Source organism: Macaca thibetana, chromosome 10 (assembly GCF_024542745.1).
Source record: "Macaca thibetana thibetana isolate TM-01 chromosome 10, ASM2454274v1, whole genome shotgun sequence".
NCBI classification, from domain to species: domain Eukaryota; kingdom Metazoa; phylum Chordata; class Mammalia; order Primates; family Cercopithecidae; genus Macaca; species Macaca thibetana.
In genome coordinates, this window is record NC_065587.1 from 31,931,931 (window position 1) to 31,946,719 (window position 14,789).

General features: G+C 50.2%; 2 protein-coding genes across 4 annotated transcripts in view; one reads left to right on the forward strand and one right to left on the reverse strand.

Moving 5' to 3' along the window:
• The window catches only part of RANBP1 (RAN binding protein 1), a 290,326-nt gene that overhangs the window by 209,521 nt on the left and 66,016 nt on the right, over positions 1 to 14,789 (reverse strand). The window lies entirely within an intron of this gene.
• TXNRD2 (thioredoxin reductase 2) overlaps positions 1 to 14,789 on the forward strand; it is a 68,665-nt gene that overhangs the window by 12,912 nt on the left and 40,964 nt on the right. For all 3 annotated transcript variants that reach the window (XM_050746167.1, XM_050746166.1, XM_050746168.1), the window contains exons 3-5: positions 11,196 to 11,252; positions 12,409 to 12,553; positions 13,197 to 13,271. In XM_050746167.1, coding sequence (XP_050602124.1) covers positions 11,196 to 11,252; positions 12,409 to 12,553; positions 13,197 to 13,271 — 277 coding nt within the window. The remainder of the gene's footprint in view (positions 1 to 11,195; positions 11,253 to 12,408; positions 12,554 to 13,196; positions 13,272 to 14,789) is intronic.

Genomic DNA, 14,789 nt, shown 5'->3' on the forward strand with positions numbered 1-14,789 from the left:
CATGTGCTGTGGCTATAGTTTACATTTTCTATAATTGGGTATAGACGGAATGCTGCTGTATGTCATCTCCCTCTTCTGGCTTCTTTCACTCAGGGTAGTGACCTTGAGACTTGTCTTCATTGGTGCAACTGTCGATGGCTTCTTGCTTTTCATTGCTGAGTAGTGTTCTGTTTATGGCTGTGCCGTCTCGTGTATGTGTTCCCCTGTAGCTTGACACCTGAATTGTTTCTACCTTTTGGCCATTGTGAACAGTACTGCTGTGAACATCTGTCTCTGTGTTTGTGTGGATATATGTTTTAAATTATTTTGGGTAGGTGCCTAAAATTGGACCAGCTGGGTCATGTGTTATATCTCTTATTTAGGTGTTTTTTCATTTCTTTTAGTAGCATTTTTTAGTTGCTTTTTCAAGTTTTTTTTTATTTAAAAAAAGAGAGATGGGAGTCTCTCTGTGTTGCCCAGGCCAGTCTCAAAATCCTGGGCTCAAATGATCCTCTCACTTCGGCTTCCCAAAATGTTGGGATTACAGGCATGAGCCACTGTGTCTAGCCTGTAGTTTTCAACGTATACGTCTTTCACATATTTTATCAGACACATCCCTCAGTGTTTCATATTTTTAGAATCGTTTTATTGGGATATACCTCACATTATGTATGCAGTTGTCCCTCAGTACCTGAAGACGACTGGTTTCAGGGCCCCTCGCTGTTACCAAAATCCATGGACACCGAAATTCGTGCATACTGCAGTCAGGCAGTTGGCCCTGCAGAACCCACAGATACAAAGTCAGCCCTCTGTATATATAGTTTTGCATCCTGTGAATACTGTTTTTTCCTTTTTCTTTCTTTAATTTTCTTTCTTTTTTTTTTTTTTTCTTTTTGAGATATCACTGTGTCGCCCAGGCTGGAGTGCAGTGACGCAATCTTGGCTCACTGCAACCTCCACCTCCTGGGTTCAAGCAATTTTCCCACCTCAGCTTCCCAAGTGGCTAGAACCACAGACACCACCATACCTAGCTACTTTTTGTATTTTTTTGGTGGAGATGGGGTTTGCTATGGTGCCCAGGCTGGTCTTGAATTCCTGAGCTCAAGTGATCCATCTGCCTCAGCCTTCCAAAGTGCTGGATTACAGTCATGAGCCACCACGCCCAGCTGAATACTGTGTTTTCAACCCAAGTTTGGTTACAGATTTGGAACTTGCTGATATGGAGAGACAATATATATATTTTTTTGAGATGGAGTTTTGCTCTTGTCACCCAGGCTGGAATGCAATGGCACAATCTTAGCTCACTGCAACCTCCGCCTCCCAGATTCAAGCAATTCTCTTGCCTCAGCCCCCCGAGTAGCTGGGATTACAGGTGCCTGCCACCACACCCAGCTAATTTTTATATTTTTAGTAGAGATGGGGTTTCACCATGTTGGCCAGGCTGGTCTCGAACTCCTGACCTCAGGTGATCCGCCCACCTTGGCCTTCCAAAGTGCTGGGATTACAGGTGGGAGCCACTGGGCCCAGTCAAGGATTATATTTATTGAAAAAAATTCATGTATGAATGGACCTGCACAGTTCAAACTTGTGTTATTCAAGAACATTTTAGTTTCTCCCCAAAATACCCTATACCCATTAGCAGTCACTCTCTTCCCCCCTCTCCCTGCCCCGGCAACCACTAATCTACTTCCTATATCCATGGATGGGTCTGTTCTGGACATTTCAGCTGTTTGTGTGTGTGTGTGTGTGTGTGTGTGTGTGTGTGTGTGTGTTTGAAACAGGGTCTTACTGTGTTGCCCAGGCTGGAGTGCAGTGGCGCCATCTTGGCTCACTGCAACCTCTACCTCTCCGGCTCAAGCAATTCTCCCACCTCAGCCTCCCGAGTAGCTGGGATTACAGGTGTGCACCACCACCTGTATTTTTAGTAGAGACGGGGTTTCACCATACTGGCCAGGCTGGTCTTGAACTCTTGACCTCAAGTGATCCGCCCACCTTGGCCTCCCAAAGTGTTGGGATTAACAGGCGTGGGCGACCGTTGTTTTGTTTTTTGACATGGAGTCTCGATCTGCCACCCTAGCTGGAGTGCAGTGGCATGATCTCGGCTCACTGCAACCTCTGCCTCCCAGGCTCAAGTGATTCTCCTGCCTCAGCCTCCCAAGTAGCTGGGACCACAGGCACACACCACTACATCCGACTAATTTTTGTACTTTTAGTAGAGATTGGGGTTTCACCATGTTAGCCAGGCTGGTCTTGAACTCCTGACCTCAGGTGATGCTCCTACCTTGGCCTCCCAGAGTCATGGTATTACAGGCATGAGCCACCGTGCCTGGCCTCTTTTCACTTTCTTGATGGTATCCTTCGTGCCACAAAAGTTTTAAATTTTGATGAAGTCCAATTTATCTGTTTTTTTTCCTTTGTTGCTTATGATTTTGGTATCATGGCTAAGAAATCCAAGGTCACAAAGATTTACACCTGTGGTTTCTTCTAAGCATTTTATAGTTCAAGCTCTTACAGTTAGGTCTTTGATTTATTTTGAGTTGCTTTAGGGATTATGGCATGTACCTTAACTTGTCAATCTACTCTTAAAAAAGCATACATCTATTCTACCCCTCCTAACCTTCATTCTATGTTATTATATCATGCATTTTACTGTTATATGTTATAAATCCACAATACATCATTATTATTTTTGTTTAAAATATACATGTGAGAAAATCTCACATACTCACCCATGTATTTCTGTGCTCTTCATTCCTTTGTGAGGACCCACATTTCCATCTGGTATTTTTCTTCTACCTTAAGGGCATCCTTTAGCATTTCTTGTAATGTGGCTCTGGGGGTAATGAATTCTTTCAGCTTTTGTATGTCTGAAAACATCTTTATTTTGCCTTCTTTTTTTTTGTTGTTGTTGTTTTGTTTTTGTTTTTGTTTTTCCTTTTTTTGAGATGGAGTCTTGCTCTGTTGCCCAGGCTGGAGGGCAGTGGCGCGATCTCGGCTCACTGCAAGCTCCGCCTCCTGGGTTCACGCCATTCTCCTGCCTCAGCCTCCTGAGTAGCTGGGACTACAGTTGCCTGCCACCACACCCAGCTGATTTTTTGTGATTTTAGTAGAGACGGGGTTTCACCGTGTTAGCCAGGATGGTCTTGATCTCCTGACCTCATGACCCGCCCGCCTTGGCCTCCCAAAGTGCTGGGATTACAGGTGTGAGCCACCGTGCCCGGACCTCCTTTTTTTTTCAGTACTTTAAAAATTTTGCCCCTCTGATTTCTGGTTTGCATTGTTTCCAGTGAGAAATCTGCTACTGTTTTTATCTTAGTTTCTCTGTGGTGCATCTTGGTTGCTTTTAGGATTTTCTCTTTTCATTGGTCTTGAGCAATGGTTTTTACTTATGGTGTGCCTTGATGTCATTCTGTTATTTTTATTTTTTTTGCTGGAGTTTGTTGAACTTCTTGGTTCTATGAATTTTTAGTTTTCATGAAGTTGTGAAAATTTTTGACCATTATTTTATCAAATAATTGTTCTGTTCCTCCCTCTTCCCCTCACATGTGGGGACTTTTAATTCCATGTATATTAGGCTGCATGAAGATTCCCCACAACCTACTGATGCTCTTTTCATTAGAACCAATTTTCGCTCTGAAGGGGTGGCCTGCCCCTCCACACCTGTGGGTGTTTCTCGTTAGGTGGAACGAGAGACTTGAGAAAAGAAATAAGACACAGAGACAAAGTATAGAGAAAGAAAAGCGGGGCCCAGGGGACCGGCGCTCAGCTTACAGAGGACCCACGCCGGCACCCGCCTCTGAGTTCCCTTAGTATTTATAGATAATTATCTTTACCATCTTAAAGATAAGGGAGTGGCAGGACAATAGGATCGTTTTTAGGGAGGAAATTAGCAGTAAGACATAAGAACAAGGATCTCTGTGACATGAATAAGTTTAAAGGAAAATCCTGTGCCTTGAGATAAACCTTTTAGCAACATTGTTTCATCCTATCACATGGGGATAAACCTTGGACAATACCTAGCTTTTCTAGGAACAAAGACACACCCTGCACGCCCAAAATCCATTAAACCTTGAGTTACCACAACACATGTCTCTTGCAAGGACAAGGTTGGGGGTAGGGTCACAGATTAACAGCATCTCAAATACAGAACAAAATGGAGTCTCTTATGTCTACTTCTTTCTATATAGACACAGTAACAAGCTGATCTCTTTCTTTTCCCCACACGCTCTGCATTTCATTTTGGACAGTTTCTATTCCTATGTTTTCAAACCCATCAATAAAAGATTCTGCAACATCTGACCTGCCGTTAATCCCATCCAGTGTATTTTTCATCTCCTGTGTTGTAGTTTTCATCTCTACAATCCAGCTTGAGCCTTTGGTTATATCTTCCGTGTTGCGCCTGCGCTGTTTGAACATGCAGAATGGCTAGTGGGGCAGTGAGCTGAGGAGAAGGGTCGGAGGGGAAGCTCGGCCTTTGGGTCTACGGGTATGATGGAGACCGTGCAGCTGAAAGTAAACCGTCACTCCTTCTGCTTCAGTGTGAAAGGCCAGGTGAAGATGCTGCGGCTGATAAGGCCGGGCCTTGGGGTGCGAGGGGTAGTGGAAGCTGCTTGTAGGCAGGAGACGTGGCTATGTGGCTATAAAGGGTGAAGATGAATGCCCTGTTTGCTTTTCAACCTCACTTGGATCAAGGTTGAAAGGCCAGGTGTGGCCCTCTTGGTGGAAGAAGGAGAGAGATAAGGCAGTATCCTCCCCTTCGGAGGGTCTGGGGATACACTCATCCATGAAAACCACTGAGGGCTGGCCGTGGTGTGTGCCTGTGGTCCTAGCACTTTGGGAGGCTGAGCTGGGAGGATCACTTGAGCCCAGGAGGTCAAGGTGTCAGCAAGCTGCGATCGCACTGCTGCACACCAGTGCCTGGGCGACAAAGTGAGACCCTGTCTTTTTCTCTTTTTTTTTTTTTTTTTGAGACGGAGTCTCGCTCTGCCGCCCAGGCTGGAGTGCAGTGGCGCGATCTTGGCTCACTGCAAGCTCCGCCTCCCGGGTTCACGCCATTCTCCTGCCTCAGCCTCCCGAGTAGCTGGGACTACAGGCTCCTGCCACTACGCCTGGCTAATTTTTTTGTATTTTTAGTAGAGACGGGGTTTCACTGTGTTAGCCAGGATGGTCTCGATCTCCTGACCTTGTGATCCACCCGCCTCGGCCTCCCAAAGTGCTGGGATTATAGGCGTGAGCCACCGCGCCCGGCGAGACCCTGTCTTTTTAAAAGAAAAAAAAAAAGCCTTTTTTTAAATTAAAAAAAAAAAAATCAAATCTACCCGAATGGCCTACACTTGGACCCACAAACCAGGTACCCAAGTTACCAGGCAAGGCAGCTGCAGTTGTACCACTCAGAAGTCCACAAGATTTGGAAAAAAAAAAAAAAAAAAAACACAGCCTCAGGGATTTCAGTGAATGCTGAAACTTTTTTTTTTGAGACATAGTTTCACTCTTGTTGCCCAGGCTAGCATGCAGTGGTGCCATCTCGTCTCACTGCAACTTTTGCCTCCTGGGTTCAAGCAATTCTCCTGCCTCAGCCTCCCGAGTAGCTGGGATTACAGGCACCCACCACCACACCCAGCTAATTTTGTATTTTTAGTAGAGATGACTTTCACTGTGTTGGTCAGGCTGGTCTCAAACTCCTTACCTCAGGTGATCTCTCCGCCTCAGCTTCCCAAAGTGCTGGGATTACAGGCATGAGTTACCACGCCCGGCCTGCTGTTAACTTCTATAGGTCAGATGTTTGATTGCGACCGAGTTCAAGGCTGACACAGCCTGGAGCCAGGGCAGGTCCAGAGCTGCCCATTTCTAGGGCCTCAGACTTCCTACTGGGAGCATTGGAAATCCCTTCTGAACTTTGGAGAAGGTGGGTCATTTGGAGAGAAGTCACCTAAACTATCCTAGTTGAAGGAATCTATCCTTGAAACTCATCACTGAAGGAATTCAAAAAGAGAAAACTTAAGGGGAAAGAAAGAATATAAATTGTTTTAAATTTTGAAGAGTGGGCATGTGGCGGGTGGGGGGAGATAGTTAAGAGTTACAGGAAGGCCGGGCACGGTGGCTCAAGCCTGTAATCCCAGCACTTTGGGAGGCCGAGACGGGCGGATCACGAGGTCAGGAGATCGAGACCATCCTGGCTAACACAGTGAAACCCCATCTCTACTAAAAATACAAAAAAAACTAGCCGGGCAAAGGCCGGGCGCGGTGGCTCAAGCCTGTAATCCCAGCACTTTGGGAGGCCAAGACGGGCAGATCACAAGGTCAGGAGATCGAGACCATCCTGGCGAACACGGTGAAACCCCGTCTCTACTAAAAATACATAAAAAACTAGGCCGGGCGCGACGGCTCAAGCCTGTAATCCCAGCACTTTGGGAGGCCGAGACAGGCAGATCATGAGGTCAGGAGATCGAGACCATCCTGGTTAACACGGTGAAACCCCGTCTCTACTAAAAAAAATACAAAAAATTAGCCGGGCGCGGTGGTGGGCGCCTGTAGTCCCAGCTACTCGGGAGGCTGAGGCAGGAGAATGGCGTGAACCCGGGAGGCGGAGCTTGCAGTGAGCTGAGATCCGGCCACTGCACTCCAGCCCGGGCGACAGAGCGAGACTCCGTCTCAAAAAAAAAAAAAGAGTTACAGGAAAACATTTCCAATTAATATGAGGAGGAATTTTATGCTGGGAGAGTTCCCAAAATTCAGTGACCGCTTTGGAAGGCAGTACATTCCCAGACAAAGGTACCAGGCATAGGTGAGCGCTTGGTGAGGATGTTATAAAGGAGATGCAAACTTCAGGTAAGTAGGTAGAACAAATTGCATATAATATCCTTCCTGGCCAGGCATGGTGGCTCACACCTGTAATCCCAGCACTTTGGGAGGCCAAGGTGGGCGGATCACGAGGTCAGCAGTTTAAGACCAGCCTGACTAACATGGTGAAACCCCATCTCTACTAAAAATACAAAAAAATCGGCCAGGCATGGTGGTGCGCACCTGTAATCCCAGCTACTCAGGAGGCTGAGGCAGGAGAATCGCTTGAACCCGGGAGGCGGAGGTTGCAGTGAGCCGAGATCGCACCATTGCACTTTAGTCTGGGAGACAGAGCGAGACTCCATCTCAAGAAAAAGAAAAAAAGATCCTTCCCACGCCAAAAGTCTGTGACTGTGAGAAGTAGCTGCCGTATAGTGCAAGTTGGGTTGCATAAGAGGTTTACAGAACCACCCCGGAGTCAAAGGAGAGAGAACTTTTGGTAGGGAGTAAATAGGGAAAAAGGGACCCAGAGGTCTGGAATCTTGAACACTCAAGGAGGAACATTGTTCTGTGAGAAAGGTTTGTTTTTGACATGCTAATTTCTTCAACAGACCATTTGAATACTTAATGTGGTCCAAGCTCTGGGCCAGGACCTGGAACAGCAAAGACAAACCAGGACAAATCCCCTGACTCACAGAGTTCTGCAGTTTAGTTACCGAGACAGACACATGAACAGATAGTTTATCGTATGTGACAGGGTGGAGATGGGGCACAGAAGTGAGGCGTCCGACCAAAGAAATGAAAAGAAAAAAATATGGAATAGTTAGAATACCTGTTTCATTGATCTTTTCTGCTAATTCTGGCATCTGTGTCAGTTCCTAGTGAGTCTCCATTGACTAATTTTTTGCCCCCCCTTTATAGGTGTATTTTCCTGCTGCTTTGTGTGACTGATAATTTATGGTTGAATGCCAGACACTTGAATTTACCTTGTTGGATTCGGGGCATTTTTTGTATTTCTAGAAATATTATTATTGAGCTCTGCTGATGCCATTATTAAGAGTCAGTTTGATCCTTTTGGGTCTTCTGCAAAAGATTTGTGGCCGGGCGCAGTGGCTCAAGCCTGTAATCCCAGCACTTTGGGAGGCCGAGACGGGCGGATCACGAGGTCAGGAGATCGAGACCATCCTGGCTAACACGGTGAAACCTTGTCTCTACTAAAAAATACAAAAAAACTAGCCGGGTGAGGTGGCGGGCGCCTGTAGTCCCAGCTACTCAGGAGGCTGAGGCAGGAGAATGGCGGGAACCCGGGAGGCGGAGCTTGCAGTGAGCTGAGATCCGGCCACAGCACTCCAGCCTGGGTGACAGAGCGAGACTCCGTCTCAAAAAAAAAAAAAAAAAAAAAAAAAAAAGATTTGTTAGGTGGGTATGGAGCAGGGCCCAGTCTAGGGCTAATGATTCTCAACTACTGAAGCATTACCCAGTGCCATAAGAATTACATGCTTTTCCCAGTCCAGCTTCTGGGAACAGGCACCGTCCCCGCCAGTCCTTCCAGGTGGTTCTGTCTGGTTTCAGGTAGTTTCCCAAGACACATGCGTCGATCAGATCTCCCAGATTCTCTAGGCAGCCCCCTCCTCACTGTCTCCTATGCATGACCTCTGGCTGCCTCAGTCTCCCCCAGCTCTCAACCCTCTCCTGCGCTGGACTCTCCTGGGTCTCCCCTGGCCTGCAGTGCTGGGTCCTGGAGACTCCCCAGCGTTCACCATGTTTGTTTCCTCTCCCTCAGGTCCTTTGTTGCCTGACATCGAGTACCTGAAAGCCCGCCGTTTCATGCATTTTACCTGGGTTTTGGGTGGCTTCAGGGGGAGGGTAAATCTGGGCCCTGCTCCGTCATGGTCAGATGTGGGAGTTGCACACTGGCTTTTTTTGTTTGTTTGTTTGTTTTCTGGGATGGAGTCTTGCTCTGTCACCCAGGCTGGAGAGCAGTGGCACAATCTTGGCTCACTGCAGCCTCCACCTCCCAAGCTCAAGCCATCCTCCCACCTTAGCCTCCTGAGCAGCTGGGACCACAGGCGCATGTCACCACGCCCGGCTAATTTTTGTATTTTTTGTAGAGACAGGGTTTTGCTGTATTGCCCAGGCTGGTCTCAGACTCCTGGGCTCAAGCAGTCTGCCTGCCGTGGCCTCCCAAAGTGTTGAGATTACAGGCGTGAGCCACTGCGCCTTGTGGACATAACCTTTTTTTTTTTTTTTGATACAGAGTCTCACTGTGTCACCCAGTCTGGAGTACAGTGGCACAATCTCAGCTCACTGCAACCTCCGCTTCCTGGGTTCAAGCAATTTTCCTGCCTCAGCCTCTTGAGTAAGTGGGACTGCAGGAGCCTGCCACCATGCCCGGATAATTTTTGTATTTTTAGTAGAGGCGGGGCTTCACCGTGTTGGCCAGGCTGGTCTCGAGCTCCTGACCTCAGGTGATCCGCCTCACTTGGCCTCCCAAAGGGTTGGGATTACAGGCATGAGCCACTGTGCCCAGGTGACAGTAGCTTTTTGAAGCATCCCCTTGGCCTGAGCTTTTAAATTGAGCATGGGAATCCCATTATTCATTCAGTGAGCAAAATGGATTTTTTTTTTTTTTTTTTTCCAGACGGAGTCTCCCTCTGTCGCCCAGGCTGGAGTGCAGTGGTACGATCTCAGCTCACTGCAAGCTCCGCCTCCCGGGTTCACGCCATTCTCCTACTTCAGCCTCCCGAATAGCTGGGACTACAGGCGCCTGCCATCATGCCTGACTAATTTTGTTTTTGTGTTTTTTAGTAGAGACAGGTTTTTACCGTGTTAGCCAGGATGGTCTCGATCTCCTGACCTCGTGATCTGCCCACCTCGGCCTCCCAAAGTGCTGGGATTACAGGCGTGAGCCACCGCACCTAGCCAAGCAAAATGGATTTTTAAAATGAACTCTTACAAAACTTTGTTCTAATCTTGCTTTCTTTTTTTTTTTTGAGACGGAGTCTCGCTCTGTCGCCCAGGCTGGAGTGCACTGGCCGGATCTCAGCTCACTGCAAGCTCTGCCTCCCGGGTTTACGCCATTCTCCTGCCTCAGCCTCCCAAGTAGCTGGGACTACAGGCGCCCGCCACCTCGCCCGGCTAAGTTTTTGTATTTTTTTTAGTAGAGATGGGGTTTCACCGTGTCAGCCAGGATGGTCTCAATCTCCTGACCTCATGATCCGCCCGTCTCGGCCTCCCAAAGTGCTGGGATTACAGGCTTGAGCCACCGCGCCCGGCCCTAATCTTGCTTTCTAATAGCCATGAATCAAACACATCCCGTGGCATTGTAGGGTTCATGAGATTTATGTGTGCCCTGGGAGGCAGTCAAGTCCAAGGCCTGAAGTTTGCTGATGCAGTGCCCAAGCCCGGCCAAATGGAAGCTTGAAATTAGCCCTGGCTAATGTTTTCTTTTCTTTCTTTCTTTTTTGAGACAGAGTCTTGCTTTGTCGCCCAGGCTAGAGTGCAGTGGCATGATCTTGGCTCACTGCAGCTGCTGCCTCCTGGGCTTGAACGATTCTCATGCCTCAGCCTCCTGGGTAGCTGGGACTACAGGCTTGCACCACCACACCCAGCCAGTTTTTAAATTTTTATTTTTAGTGGAGACAGGTTTCACCATGTTGGACAGGCTGGTCTTGAACTCCTGACCTCAAGTGATACACCTGTCTCAGCCTCCCAAAGTGCCGGGATAACAGGTGTGAGCCACTGTGCCCGGTCCTGGCTAATGGTTTCTGTGTTGGCCTCAGAACATGTGGCCCTGGGTGGCCCCGCCGATGGCTGGGACGGCAGCTGGGTGGCTCTGCCACAGGAAGTGTGGTTTGGAGTCAGGACTGGGCTCCTGCTCTGGGGCTGGCCTACCCTGGGGCTGCTGCGTCACTTCTCCTGAGCTTTGGTGTCCTGGTCCTGACAGTGAGGCAGCAAATACCCACCTAGGGGGCTCTGGCTGGGCTGGGAAGGGACAAGGGAGAGCCTCTGAGTCAGGAGCCGTTCCCAGTGGGGTGGCTACCTGGAGGATGCCACCCAGGGATGCTTGGGTGGGCGCTGGGCTTATGGTGAACATGCAGGGGCAGGTGGGGCTGATGCCAGCACTGTGAGGCATGGATGGTACAAAGGCTGAAGGCCCTGAGAGGTCTGAGGGCTCCTGTGTGTGGGCAGCGCAGCTGGGTGGGCAGTGGCAGCAAGAGGCTCAGTGCAGAGCCAGCAGGCAGCGCAGCTCAGCGGGCCAGAGTGCAGAGGCAGATCAGGGGTCCCTAGCATCGTGCAGCTTAGCCACCGTGTGGGCAGCCACAGGCCCAGGCCCTGCCCACACTCTTCTGGACCTCACAGGCCCCAAGGAGTGCCTGTTCTTGAGTCCTGAGCCAGCTCCCCATGCTCACCTGCTGCTCTCCTTGTCCTTCCAGCCGCTCAGCTGGGAAGGAAGGTGGCCGTGGTGGACTACGTGGAACCTTCTCCCCAAGGTAGGCAGCACCCTATGGGAGCTGGGTATCCTGGGAAAGGAGGCGGGAGGTGGGCCCAGTTGCTGTACAGAGGGCAACTGACACCAAAGTCCTTCAGCCCTGCTGTCCATGGTCTCTGGACAGTGTCCTGTTTCACTCAACATTACTTTAAAGTTCTTCATCATTATCAAGAATGACTCTGGCCAGGTGCAGTGGCTCATGCCTGTACTCACAGCACTTTGGGAAGCCAAGGCAGACCTTGATCACTTGAGCCCAGGAGTTTGAGGCTGCAGTGACCTCTGATTACACCACTGTACTCCAGCCTGGGCGACAGAGTGAGAACTTGTCTCTAATTTTTTTTTTTTTTTTTTTTTTGAGACAGAGTCTCGCTCTGTTGCCCAGGCTGGAGTGCAGTGTTGCAATCTCGGTTCACTGCCAACCTCTGTTACCTGGGTTCAAGTGATTCTCGTGCCTCAGCCTCCTGAATAGCTGGGACTACAGGTGCATGCCACCACACCCAGCTAATTTTTGTATTTTTAGTAGAGACAGGGTTTCAATTTAGTTGGCCAGGCTGTTTTTTAACTCCTGACCTCAGGTGATCTGCACGCCTCGGCGTCTCAAAGTGCTGGGATTACAGGCGTGAGCCACTACACCGGCCTAAATTTTTTTTTTTTTTAAATTAAAAATAGAAATAGGCCAGGCATGGTGGCTTACATGTGTAATCCTAGCACTTTGGGAAGCCGAGGTGGGTGGATCACCTGAGGTCGGGAGTTCGAGACCAGCCTGACCAACATGGAGAAACACCATCTCTACTAAAAATACAAAATTAGCCGGGCATGGTGGTGCATGCCTGTAATCCCAGCTATTCAGGAGGCTGAGGCAGGAGAATAGCTTGAACCTGGGAGGCGGAGGTTGGGGTGAACGGAGATCACGCCGTTGCACTCCAGCCTGGGCAACAAGAGTGAAACTCTGTCTCAAATAAACAAATAATAAAAAAAAACAAAAACAACTTTTTATTTTTGAGTACAGTTATAGAGAGCAGATTCATGTGGCATGTCAACTGGGCCCTGTTAGAGTTACAAAGCAACTTAAAGGAATTCCAAACACTCTAGAAGAACAGGGAAGCCTTTAGCAGTCACCTGAACATAAATTCAAATGTGCTCTTTCCACGTCCCAGGCACCCGGTGGGGCCTCGGCGGCACCTGCGTCAACGTGGGCTGTATCCCCAAGAAGCTGATGCACCAGGCGGCACTGCTGGGAGGCCTGATCCAAGATGCCCCCCACTACGGCTGGGAGGTGGCCCAGCCCGTGCCGCATGACTGGTAAGGACCTGGCGCCGTGGCATTCTGGTACTTTTCTTCTATTCTTGGGTGGAAGAGGAAGAGGGGGCTTATCCTCCATGAACCCTCATGGGGAGTGCGCCGTAGGATGGGTTTCTCAGCCAGGGGCGACTCTGCGCTGTCTGCTGCAGACATTTGGGAATATCTGGAGACAGTTTTGGTTGTCACTGGGGAAGCGTTTGATCCCCTTCTGTGGGGAGCCCAGGGATGCTGCAACCGTGCCCAGCACAGCCCCACCAAGAACAGTCCATCTCCAAGGCCTGGAATGCGGAGTGGGAGGCCGCTTCAGCTGAGTTCTTTTGGGAAGGGGACCACGTGGCCCAGCCACACCCACAGTGGCTCAGATAGGCTCTGCCTGCTGTGAGTAGCCTTTGGGGCACAGAACAGCTGCATCTGGATAGCTGTGGGTCAGAGCCCCTGTTTTCTGTGAGTCCAAAGGTCCATAGCCCCAAGCCTGGGACAGGCGGTGGCGCGTAGGGATGGATGTCACGTTTTGCCACCTCTCAAAGCACTCTTGTGTTTTGATATTTCTATGAATGTACCATTTGAATCTAATAGTCCACTGTGAGACCCTGCAGCTAACAGCTGTGTTGTGACTTTTACATTTTGTTTTGTGTCTTCACAGGAGGAAGATGGCAGAAGCTGTTCAAAATCACGTGAAGTCCTTGAACTGGGGCCACCGTGTCCAGCTGCAGGACAGGTACTGAAGCTCTCTTGGGGAGTGGGCCACCCTCTGGACCTTCTCTCGGGCGTTTCGTGCCTGGACACACACTTACTTACTGTGCAGAGCACGCCCTGGCAGGCTCTGGGGATTCAGGTCCTGCTCAGGGGTGGGGATGAGGACAAGGAGCAGATGGGAGTGACTGCAGGGGAAGGGGAGACTGCCCTTTGATGCTGAGCACAGCCTGGAGGTGCTGCCAAGGAACGAGTGAGGCCACATTGGCAGAATGGCCAGAGTCCAGGGCTGCACAGGGAGGAGGCGCTTGGGGCTGGGAGGCCTCAGGCCAGAGAGCGTGGACACGACTGGGCCTGGGGCTAATAAGCGGTGAGGGCCATCCCAGTGGCAAGCCCCTACCCTGTGAACCCCCGTCTTACTGCACACCTCCAGCTCCTTGGGTGTGGGTGCAGGGGCCTGGTGCTTTCCGCTGGAGCAAATGTCCCTACTTGGTCACTGTTCCTTTCAGCTCCTGGGGGATCTCCAGCACAGAGGCTGATGCTCCCTGGGCCTGCAACCTTCTCCTGGGGCTCAGCTGCCAGCACAGCAGATGCCTGAAACTGGTACCACCTCAGGCCCAGCCTTTCTCCCGGGGCTGTGGCACTGCCTGTGCCCCATGGGCTGTGGAGGGGACAGTGGTCCTGCAGAGGTCTAGTGGCTCTCCTCATGCACCATTTGCTTGGCCCCAGGCGGGTTCTTCCTGGGGCTTCACAGCAGGCAGCAGTTTTGTGCCCGCTAAATCCAGGAAAGAGAAGCCAGGAAGCCAACTGCTTGCCCTCCACCTGGGCTTCACGAGCTCTCCCGCTATCCAGGGAGCTAAGCTACATTGTGCTGTGGAGTTTCTGCTTTGCTCTGTGGGGCTGTGTGTCCCCCGGTGCAGTTTCCTGGGGGCAGCAGGCTCTGCCCTCCTTCCTCCCTGCCCTGGGCAGCTCCTGGGCGGGCATCAAACAGGCCCAGCCCACTGCCTGCTCCGGAGCCACCAGCAGAAGGAGGCTGGGGTGCACCTGGGCTGTTTCTGCTTTTTCACTCTTCTGAAAAGTGCTGTCATGAGCATTGCGTGGCTGTGTCCCACGGCTGCTTCCTGGCCGTTGAGGTGATTGAAGGGCTCTTGCTATGGGAACTTCATGCACCTCAGACAGCCCATGGAGGCGCAGGCTTGCTGGTGGGGAGAAGGCAGGCTCAAGCAGGAGGCGGAGCCTTCCCAGAACCCTTTCTGCTGCACGGTCCTTTTGTCATTAGAAAGTGTCGGTCGGGTGCGGTGGCTCATGCCTGTAATCCTAGCATTTTGGGAGGCTGAGGTGGGAGGATCACTTGAGCCCAGGAGTTGCAGACCAGCCTAAGCAACATAGTTTTGTTGCTACATGTCCCTACAAAAAATAAAATTAACTAGCCAGGTGTGGTTGCCCATGCCTATAGTTCCAGTTACTTGAGACGAGGCTGCTGTGAGCTATGATCGTGCCACTGCACTCCAGCCTGGGTGACAGAGTGAGAATCTGTCTCTAA